We start from the raw sequence: 10,944 nt of genomic DNA, 5'->3' as shown, positions 1-10,944 counted from the left end.
GGAGGAGGAAGAGGAGGGAGGGGGAGGAGGAGGAAGAGGAGGGAGGAGGAGGAGGAGAAAGGAGAAAGAAGAAGAAAAGGCCGGATGCATGGTGGCTCACACCTGTAATCCCATCACTTTGGAAGGCTGATGCAGGTGGATCACGAGGTCAAGAGTTTGAGACCAGCCTGGCCAGCATGGTGAAACTCCGTCTCTACTAAAAATACAAAAATTAGCCAGGTGTGGTGGCATGCGCCTGTAGTCCCACTTACTTGGGAGGCTGAGCCAGAAGAATCACTTGAACCCGGGAGGCGAAGGTTGCAGTGAGCCACGATTGCACCATTGCACTCCAGCCTGGGCAACAAAGGGAGACCCTGTCTCAAAACAAAAAGAAAAACATACACACACGTACACACACGCTCACACTAATGTGATCATTATGGTGTCAGAGCCAAGAGGGTGGCCTGTGTAGTAAAAAATGGGGAAGTCATTTCTTACACAATCCAAACCAAATCACTGACCCTTGACAGGCTGCTGGGAGATATGCTAAGGCCTTGGAATGTCCCGTCTGAAACAGTGTCTTTGTACATAGCTGGGGCCTTTGACCATACAACACAGTTCATGCCAACAGTGTGACTGAGGGTTGGACCCTCAGGCCTGTATCCACCTGACTGGAGGGGCTTGAGACTGAGTAACTGAGGTCAGCCATGTTGGGGGGCTCAAGCCTAGGATGACCAACTCCCAACAAGAACTCTGGACACCAAGGCTCACGTGAGCTTCCATGGCTGGCAGCGCTCTCTGCAGTGTCACTTATTGTTGGGGGAGAATTAAGCGCTGCCTGTAGGATTCCACCAGGAATGAGAGCTGCAGCCTCTGCCTGGTCATTCTGGATTCTGCCCCCTGTGCCTTTCATCTTCACTGACTTCAATCTGTACCCTTCTCTGTAATAAACCATAAAAGGGAGGATAACAACTTTTTTAGGTTTGTGAGACCTTCTAGCAAATCACTGGACCTGAGGGTGGTCTGGGGTTCCCGAACACAGTCTCCCACCCTAGCCAGGGACTGGGGCTGATTCCTGGCACATGCCTATTCATATCTAACCCAGCCAAGACTTATGCATGGACCTTGTCACCAAGTCAGGCAGCCAGTGATGGGTTTCTGGGGGTGACATGGAGGTAAGCTGTCACCTGCTGAGAATCACTATGCCTGTATGTCAAGTAAAGTCAGATGTCCAGGTAAGAATCAATGAAGTGAGGCTGGGCGTGGTAGCTCATGCCTATAATCCCAGAATCTTGAGAGGCTGGGGCTGGTGGATCGCCTAAGGTCAGGAGTTTGAAACCAGCCTGGCCAACATGGTGAAACCTATGTCTACTAAAAGGACAAACATTAACCAGGTACGGTGGTGAATGCCTGTAATCCCAGCTACTCGGGAAGCTGAGGCACGAGAATCGCTTGAACCCAGGAGGTGGAGGCTGCAGTGAGCTGAGATGGCACCACCACACGCCAGCCTGGATGACAGAGACAGTGTATCAAAAAAAAAAAAAAAAAAAATGAGGTGGGGGTAAGCGCTGACATCAGGCAGGTGACATATGACCCAACACAACCAGGGCCTTGGCAAGAGCCCAAACTGGATTCAGAAACCAAGTGGGAGCCTCTAGACTAATTTATTATACAAGAGGAGCAAGTCAGGGGCTTGATGCCCAACTCTAGCGGGGCACAGCACAAAGCTGGTAGGGAGAAGGATACACCAGAAAGCCACCAGCAGGCGAGCTACTGGGCCGGGGCTGTCCGGTGGGCACGGAGAAGCTGAAGTGCTGCAGCAGGTGGGTGAAGAAGAGGAAGAGCTCCATGCGGGCCAGGGGCTCCCCGAGGCATGCACGGCGGCCTGTGGGTAGGGGAGGGGCCTCAGTGAGCATGGGTCCCAGGCGATACCTCTGCAAGACTCCACAGAAGGGCAGGGAGCCAGGCACCCTACAGGCACCTGCTGAGAAAGGCAGGAAGGCCTCTGGCTTCACAAAGCGGCCCTGGGCATCCAGGAAGTGTTCAGGGTGGAAGCGGAAGGGCTTTTCCCAGATGGCCTCATCCTTCAGCACTGATGACAGGCTGGCGAAGATCGCTGTCCCCTGAGTAGGAGAGGCAGGGTGAGAGTAAGGACTGGGCTCTAGGATGCTGGGACCCCTGCCACTAAACACATGGGGGACACACACTGCCTGGCACACAGCTGGACTCTACTAGTCCTGCGCCTGAGAAGCTCCTGGGCAGCCTCTCCAACCCTATAATAGGCCCCAGTCACACCTCTTAGGGGCGCCCACGCTGCCCCCTCTCCCTAGGAGCGTTGGGTCCCCCAACATTCTGGCAGGTCCTGGTCTGTATTCGCCACTAGACTGGGCTCTGGATGGACAGGCCGGCCCTGACTCTGCTCTGTACCCCACACACAGGCTGGACAGTTAGTGTGGTGGCATTAAGGACTGGCAGACCAGGGTTCCCAGACTGGGCCCACCTGGCAGTGGCCATGCTGGGGCACCCACCAGGGGCTGGTGCTGAGCTGGGTGAGGAGGACCCCAGGCCTACCTTAGGGATGAGGAAGCCCTGCACTTCAATGTCTCGGGATGTCATGTGGGGCATATTCATGGGGATGATGTCCCCAAAGCGCTGCACCTCGTGAATCACAGCAGTGGTGTAGGGCATGCGAACCTGGTCGCCCATCTCTGGTCGCCGCGCCTGCCCTATCACGTCGTCAATCTCCTGTTGGACACGGCCTGGACAGACATGTGTCCCCACAATGGGTCAGCACCCAGGGGACTGGCCCTGACGCCCTCCTTCCTGCCTCCTGTATTAGAGGAGGTCAGGCTTACAGGAGCCTGGCCAAGCCTGTGCTTGGAGCCCTTGGTGTCCCAGCTAAGCTCAGGGTACTCGCCTGTACCCTTCCTCCCTCGCTCCCTGCACTGGGTCCCAGCTGGGCTCACGCTGCACATCTGGGTGAAGGATCATGAGCAGAAGGCCCCAGGCCAGCGTGATTGAGGTGGTCACCATCCCGGCCAAGAACAGGTCAGCCACCACCATACGCAGGTTCGTGTCATTGAAGCTGCTCTCGGGGTTCTCCTTGGCCTGAGCAGGGCCGAGAGGGTACTCAGGGGACAGAAAGGGAAAGTCCCCAAATGACCTCCTATTTTGCACCTGTCAGCCCAGGTGCTGCTCACCAGGTGATGCACCAGCCCCAGCTTTTGCCTGGCCACTCCTCATTCCTCCTGGGACCCTCAACCCACCGCCCCTGCTCCCCACCCTGGCAGCCGCTCCCACCTTCTCCATCTCTGCCAGGAAGGCATCAGTCATGTCTCGGGGTGGCTGGGCTGGGTCCCAGGTCATCCTGTGCTCGTTCAGCAGCTCATCCAGGTGGGCCAGGAAAGCCTTTTGGGAGCGTAACACCTTGCCAGCCAGCCATGGGATGCGCAGGAGGACAGGGATGGCATTCAGCACCTGCACCAGACACAGAACAGGGTCTGGATTCCTCCTACACTCTGCCTTCACCTGGACCAGTCTCAGACCCCAGCCCTCTCCAGGGAAGACCCAGGGCCTGCCTGTCCCCACCACTGACCTCCCAAGTCCCTCCCCAAGTGCCAGCTTCCACCCTCTCTCTTTGCTCTGCTCTGGCAGAGGAGAAACCTAAAATCAAATTCTCCAATGTAAACAGGAGGCACAGGGTTCACGGCCTCTCTTGGTGCCCCCTGACCTGGGCACACCTCTCCCACGACGGTGTCTGAGGTTTCTCCTCCTCCTCCAGGCCCTTCCTCTTGCAGTGGGTTCTCCTTGAATATCCTATCCCAAACCCCTCTATGCAAATCCTGCTCCTCAGAGGCCCGGCTGCAGCACTGGCACCTCTGAGAAGCTTGCCCTGCAGAGTCCCCGCAGTCCCTGGCTCTGCACCTGGGGCAGGAAGCCCGACCCCTCCTTCAATCCCTCCTGCGCTAGGTCCAGCAGCCTGAGGAAGCGAGGGTCGTCATACTCGAAGCGGTGCCCGCAGGTGAGGGAGGCGATTACGTTGCTCGCCGCTTTGTCCAGGAGTTCGTTGGGGCGGAAGGGGCGTCCTGGGGTCGGGAGATGCGGGTCAGGGGTCGCCTTTCCCGTCCCCCAGGTTCCCAGTTCCCGCCTTGGGCCCCTCTGCCCATCACCCACCGTCATAGTCATCGAAGGCGGCACAGAGGCAGGCAGCTTCCTTGGTCACCCACTGCTCCAGCAAGTTTTTGCCCAGCCTCAGGTTGCGCAAGGTGGACACGCAGAAGCGCCTCTGCTCGCGCCACACGAGACCGTAACGAGCCATGAACACCCCTGGGGACCGGATGGACGCGTGGGCATGGCCATGAAGGCCTTGGCCTCACTCTCCGCCGCCCACTCCAACCCTGCACTCCCCTTGGTCTCCCGCAGTCCCTTGCCCCGTCCAGCTGGGCACAGGGTCCACTCTTTGCTCACCCACCTTGCTCGAGTCTTGTCCCCACCTCGGCTCTGCCCATCCTGACTGCCTTTCCACTCAGGGAAGATCCCGCTGGCCCGGCCCAGGCCACACTGAGCCGGCAGCACAGGCATGGTCCCCGGACACCTGCCTCCAGCTGGGAAAGGTGCGGGCCTCGCCCACCTGGCTCCTGTTGGGTCTAGGTCGTGGCCCCGCCTACTCACCACAAGCCCCGTCCCCGCCCACACGCTCGCACCTCCCCAGAGCAGGTGGTGTCGTGGCCCGCTGTCCCCGGCCTACTCGCTGGCCTTTCTCAGTGTCCCACGTCCACGAACGCGCGCCCTCTCGGCCCAGATCGGGCTCCAGTCACCGCCCACCCGGGTCCCGCGGAAACAGACTCCGTCCCCACCGCCGCTTGCCTTGGGAGCGCGGCCCGTAGCCCAGGACCTGGTAGATGGGCACAGGCGGCCGATCGGCGGTGTCCTCGCCGCGGGTCACCAGCGCCTCACGCACGGCCTCCAGCCCGTTGAGTACGACCACCGGTGTCCAGGCCAGCTGCAGGCTGAACACGTCCCCAAAGCGGCGCCGCAGCTGCAAAGGGAGGGTCAGGGCCTTCGTGAAGCCAGGGTCTCCCCAGACTGCAGGTCCTAGTCCCAAGTGAACCTTGGGCCAAGCTTGGGGCTACCAGGAGTGAGCAGGTGGAAGAAGGAGACCCAGTCTCCTGATCCTAGGGCAGAGATGGGGGGGTCACAACTTCTATAACAGAGGAACTCAGTTTAGATATCACCTGAGTATGACCTTGCAAGAGTCACCGAAATTACAGATAGGCCCCAGTTAGCATCCCATTTCACAGATGATGGTCCATGCCGGTGAGCAGTGAGGCCAGGGAATGCAGAGTGCAAAAGGCTCGTACCGGGTCACTGCACCCCCTTCATCCTTGAATCCTGATTTAAACGGCACTCAGGACCCTGACTCCTCTCCTACTCCCAAGGCCTTTCCTTCCAGTGTCAGCAGAGGGGACTTTGTGCTCGAGTCTATGTTTCTCAGCGGGCTTGTACAACCACTGCAAAGTCCAGCCCCACCTGCAGGCCCTTGCCCTGCTCTTCCTTGGCATTTGGAAACTCTAATCCTTCAGGCTGTGTACAAATACCCTCCCCCAGGAAGTCCCCCAAACCTACTTCCCCTTCGCAGCCTGGCTTCTGGTCCAGCCTGCAGTTTCACCCACCACCCGTGTTTGCTGCTGGTAGGGGGTGCTCAGGACCTCTGCCGCCCTCCAGGACCTCCTCCCTCACCTGGTTGAAGCTGTTTGGTGTGTTCTGGAAGTCCACATGCAGCAGGTTGCCCAGCCCGGGCAGTGGCATAGGGCCAGGCGGGTAGCGTGCAGCCCAGCGTTGGCGACGGTGCATCAGGTCCACCAGGAGCAGGAAGATGGCCACTGTCAGGGCCAGGGGCACCAGTGCATCCAGCCCCATGGCTGCCTTGCTGCCCACTGAGCTCTCTGGACACACTTGGCACCCCCACCCCACCAGGCACAGAGGACCAGACAGGACACTCTCAGCACACCGAGTGTGTGACTGTTCCCTTATAAAGGGAGCTGATGATGGCCTTTGCCCTCTGCTGTGAGCCAATCTACTGTGTTGACTGTGCTGCCAGTGGGTTCAGGGTCAGGCCAGGGCAGGTAGGGGCCGCACCAAAGGTCCTTGTCCCAGCTGTTTACCCAGGGTAGGGTGGTAGAGGAGAAGTCACTCCCTTTCCCAACTCTCCAAGCCCTCACAGGCTTCTGGGATAACCAGGGTCTCAGTGGATCCTGCCATCCGCCTCCCTGCTAGGCTCACGTGCCCTTTTGTGGTCACAACCCCTCCTCCAGAACATAATCTTGCCCTTTCCTCACCCCACCTGCCCGTTCCAGAGTGGCCTTCACCACCCTTGTCTGTCACTGGCACTCACCTGGGGCCTTGGGAGTTCATGATGATCAGAGGCGCACGGGCCTGGTCTCTTCACTTCACCCTGCACTCTTGACATGCATAGACGCTATGCACACGCCTGATGCTGCACACACCTCTTCTACACTCCCAGACTCTTGTCCCCTTGTTCACATGTGCAGGGACATATTCACATACCCACAAAACCACCCACACACAGACAATGCTCACATGCACAGACTCACACTCAGAGCACATGCATTCTCTCACACCACATACACACACACCCCCTCAGCACCAAGTAGCCTGCTTCTCAGCCATGCCTGACCTCTCCTGTCCAGAGGCTGCTCCCAGTAAAGCTCAAGGCTGTCACCTGGCTCCCAGCCCAGCCCACATTCCTGGACTCCAGCCTGGCCACGACCTCTTGCTTGCAACAGGGCTGTTCCCAGAATTCCCAGTTGGTATCCTGAAGGCCCTTGCCCCAGCCTCTGACAACATCCTCCAGTGGCTTCCTGAGGGCCGCTGTCCTCCACTGCTTTCTGGCCTCCATGTCTCTCAATAGAAATCTGGTGGTAACATACACAAAAAATTACCCGGTCGTGGTGGCACGCACCTGTAGTCCCACCTACTTGGGAGGCAGAGGCAGAAGAATCACTTGAACCCAGGAGGCAGAGGTTGCGGTGAGCCAAGATCGGGCCATTGCACTCCAGTCTGGGCAACAAGNCTCTGTCACCCAGGCTGGAGTGCATGGCGCCATCTCCGTTCACCGCAACCTCTGCTTCCTGGGTTCGAGCAATTCCCCTGTCTCAGCCTCCTGAGTAGCTGGGATTACAGGTGCCTGTCACTGCGCCCGGCTGATTTTTGTATTTTTAGTAGAGACAGGGCTTCACCCTGTTGGCCAGGGTGGTCTCGAACTCCTGACCTTGTGATCCACCTGCCTCGGCCTCCCAAAGTGGTGTGATTACAGCTGTGAGCCATTGCGCCTTGCCATTGATTTCTTACTTACTTATTCATTTATTTAGATGTTGTCTGGCTTTGTCACCCAGGCCGTAGTGCAATGGCAGAATCTCTGCTCACTACAACCTCCACTTCCCAGGTTCAAGTGATTCTCTTGCTGCAGCCTCCCGAGTAGCTGGGATTACAGGTACACCACTGAGCCCAGCTAATTTTCTGTTATGTTTAGTAGAGATGGGGTTTCACCATGTCGGCCAGACTCATCTTGAACTCCTGACCTGAGGTGATCCACCCACCTCAGCCTCCCTAAGTGCTGGGATTACAGGCCTGAGCCACCGTGCCCGGCCTTATTTTCTAATTTAAACAGTACTCAGGACCCTGACTCCTCTCCCACTCCCAAGGCCTTTCCTTCTGGTGTCAGCAGAGGGGACTTTGTGTTCCAGAGTCTATGCTGCCCAGTGAGCTTGAATACCCACTGCAAAGTCCAGCCCCACCTGCAGGCCCTTGCCCTGCTCTTCCTTGGCATTTGGAAAATCTAATCCTTCAGGCTGTGTACAAATGCCCTCCTCTAGAAGTCCCCCAAACCTGCTTCCCCTTTGCAGCCTGGCTTCTGATGCAGCCTGTGGCTTCACCCACTACCCATGTTTGTGGGGGGTGCTCAGGACCTCTGCCGCCCTCCAGGACCTCCTCCCTCACCTGGTTGCAGCAGTTTGGTGTGTTCTGGAAGTCCACATGCAGCAGGTTGCCCAGCCCCGGCAGTGGCATGGGGCCAGGCGGGTAGCGTGCAGCCCAGCGTTGGCGACGGTGCATCAGGTCCACCAGGAGCAGGAAGATGGCCACTGTCACAGCCAGGGGCACCAGTGCATCCAGCCCCATGGCTGCCTCGCTGCCCACTGAGCTCTCTGGACACACTTGGCACCCCCACCCCACCAGGCACAGAGGACCAGACAGGACACTCTCAGCACGCCGAGTGTGTGACTGTTCCCTTATAAAGGGAGCTGATGATGGCCTTTGCCCTCTGCTGTGAGCCAAACCGCTGTGCTGACTGTGCTGCCAGTGGGGTGCAGGGTCAGGCTAGGGCAGTGAGTGACAGGCAGCCTGGCATGAGAGCTCCACCCAAGCTGGAGGTATGGGTTGTACTGGGTCCTGAGCTGTGTACTGGGAACATGGTGGGAAGGCAGCCAGTGGGCCAGTGCCCCAACGTATTCAAGACCATCAGAAGTAGGAAGGTAACATAGCTGACATGCCAAGCCAGCGGTGCCACGAGGGTCATGGGGACATTGCCCCAAGCTGGAACGGGACTTTCTAGGAAGGATTCCTGGAGGAGAACTTTGAGTGGCAGAGACTGAGGGGCTGCCTAGCACTGTAGGCCATGGCACTGGCAGTGGGACCAACGTACCCTTGGAATTTCCTGTGCAGGTGGCCCGAGGGGCCACAGGAAGCTGGCAGCTGGAGCCTGGGTCTTTGCAGGTCTGAATGAAGACTGGATCTGAGAACAAAAGGTTAGCAGTTTATTTAAAATTAAAAAAAAAAAAAATTACGATTTTGTTTTTTTTTAGAGACAGGGTCTTGCTCTGTTGCCTAGGCTGGAGTGCAGAGGTATGATCGTAGCTCCCTACAGCTCCAAACTCCTGTGCTCAATCAAGAGTTCCTCATATTTTAGCCTCCTGAGCAGCTGGGACTACAGGTGCACACCGTTATGCCTGGCTAAATTTTTTTTTTTGTAGAGATGAGTTCTCACAATGTTGCCCATGCTGGTCTTGAACTGGCTTCAAGTGATTCTTTTACCTTGGCCTCCCCAAGTGTTGAGATTAGAGGCATAAGCCATCTGGCCCAACAGTTTTGAGGCCATTCAACTGACCAGGAGAGCAAGACCCATGTCCATCTGGGGACTTCTCAGATCTGAATTGTGGCCTCCCAAACTGGCTCAGCTGAATAAGTGTTCCTGTCCTATGTGGCAGCACCCTTCTACCTGGGACTGAGAGAGAATCAAGGCGCAGGGCTGGCAGGATGGTCTGGGTGCTTGTCACATGGTGGCCCCTTTATACATTACCTGTATGCACTCTTGGCCTTTTGAGGTGTCAGGCCCTCCCGAAGCAGTCATCATGATGTGGGTATGATTGGCAGGGACAGGCATGCCTGCCATGTGAGCAGTGCCCCCCCGAATACCCTCCTTACCTGCCAGAGGACTGTAATTCAAGATATGGCAGCATGAGAAAAACCTTCAATAATGATGCCTATGGCCTTTTCCAATCATTGTGCACCTGTGGCTTCCATTGATCAGGCACTTATGTGCCAGAAACTGCTGGTCAGACTGTGTGCTCCAACTCATTAATCCTCCCACAGCCTCCTAAGGAGGTGGTTTTATGGTCCTGAAGGCACAGAGACTGAGGCTCAGAGACCACATAACGAGGTGCAAGTCACAGAGCGGTGTCAGAGTCCACATCCAAGGTGTGTGCTGAGCTACTACTGCTCTAGACTGTTTGGACATCACATTCTATTAATGGTCAGCATAGAAGTTTCTGGGATTTTTTATCTTTAGGAAACACAACCAAAATGGCAGTTTGGTTGTGTTTCCTAAAGATAAAAAATCCCAGAAACTTCTATGCTTGTGTTATGGTGAAAAATGCACTGTGCCCTGGTAGGCCCTCTGGACATTGCCAAGTGACATGGTGTGAAAATACGTCAGCAAGCAGTGGACTAGGAAGCTCTGGGCTCTCGTTCTCCTAGAGTCCCCAGCTAACAATGCTAAAGGAACCAAAACATCATTATGAGAATTCCAGAAACTAGTTAGGAAGCTGCAATGCCAGCTGGCACAGAGCCAGGAAGGGACTGCACTGGGAAGGGAAGTTGGAGCATTTTGCCTGTTCTTGCCCTTCCCCCTGCCAGGCACAGCAATGCCATTGGGAGGGACCCTCCAATTCCCAGCTCTTCCCATAGGACAGGTTTCTATTGGGTGTGACTCAAGAGTGCTGAGTGGCAGAGCTTGTCCTCAGAGCAGCAGGGCACCTGCATTTCCACAGGTACAAGGGGGTGGGACTGCAGACAGTGGAATAGTTTTCTCTGGGTATCCTGGAAGGGACTGGTGCCAGGTAAATACCAAAATCCAAGGACGCTCAGGTTCCTTACGTAAAATGGCAGAGTATACCTATGCATATGCTCCCGTATACTTTAAATCATTTCTAGAGTTATAATACCTAATACAGTGTAAATGCTGTGTAAATAGTTGCTATACCGTACTGCTCTTATTTGTATTTTTGGTTGTTATGCTTTTCCCCCCCCAAATATCTTCTATGTGTGGTTGAATTTGTGGACGTGGAGCCTGTGGTATTGAGGGCTGCCTGTACTCTATGAACAGAAATGGAGGGGTCCGGCGCAGTGGCTCACTCCTGTAACCTCAGCACTTTGGGAGGCCAAGCCGGGCCGATCACCTGGGGTAGGGAGTTCAAGACCAGCCTGACCAACATGGAGAAATCCCACCTCTACTAAAAATACAAAATTATCTGGGCATGGTGGTGCGTGCCTGTAATCCCAGCTCCTTGGGAGGCTGAGGCAGGAGAATTGCTTGAACCCGGGAGGCGGAGTTTGCGGTGAGCGGAGATGGTGCCATTGACTCCAGCTTGGGCAACAAGAGTGAAACTG

The 10,944-nt window shown here is 56.3% G+C and overlaps 1 protein-coding gene across 3 annotated transcripts in view; it reads right to left on the bottom strand.

The window, feature by feature from the left end:
- Positions 1-1,588: 1,588 nt before the first annotated feature.
- The window catches only part of CYP2D8 (cytochrome P450 family 2 subfamily D member 8), a 10,581-nt gene continuing 1,225 nt past the window's right edge, over positions 1,589-10,944 (bottom strand). The window contains exons 3-11 of one of the 3 annotated variants that reach the window (XM_037731977.1): positions 7,999-8,791; positions 4,846-5,017; positions 4,153-4,305; positions 3,904-4,064; positions 3,280-3,456; positions 2,946-3,087; positions 2,551-2,738; positions 1,961-2,102; positions 1,589-1,864 (exon numbers count right to left, since the gene is read on the bottom strand). In XM_037731977.1, coding sequence (XP_037587905.1) covers positions 1,686-1,864; positions 1,961-2,102; positions 2,551-2,738; positions 2,946-3,087; positions 3,280-3,456; positions 3,904-4,064; positions 4,153-4,305; positions 4,846-5,017; positions 7,999-8,178 — 1,494 coding nt within the window. In that variant the 5' untranslated portion in view covers positions 8,179-8,791 and the 3' untranslated portion in view covers positions 1,589-1,685. Of the gene's footprint in view, positions 1,865-1,960; positions 2,103-2,550; positions 2,739-2,945; positions 3,088-3,279; positions 3,457-3,903; positions 4,065-4,152; positions 4,306-4,845; positions 5,018-5,718; positions 6,959-7,998; positions 8,800-10,944 lie in introns of those variants that run through there. The other 2 variants (XM_017510296.2, XM_017510295.2) reach the window with 2 other exon arrangements.

Source organism: Cebus imitator, unplaced genomic scaffold (assembly GCF_001604975.1).
Source record: "Cebus imitator isolate Cc_AM_T3 unplaced genomic scaffold, Cebus_imitator-1.0 Scaffold435, whole genome shotgun sequence".
In the NCBI taxonomy this organism is placed as follows: Eukaryota; Metazoa; Chordata; class Mammalia; order Primates; family Cebidae; genus Cebus; species Cebus imitator.
The sequence above is the reverse complement of the archived record's forward strand: the minus strand, read 5'-3'. Positions and strand labels throughout refer to the sequence as shown.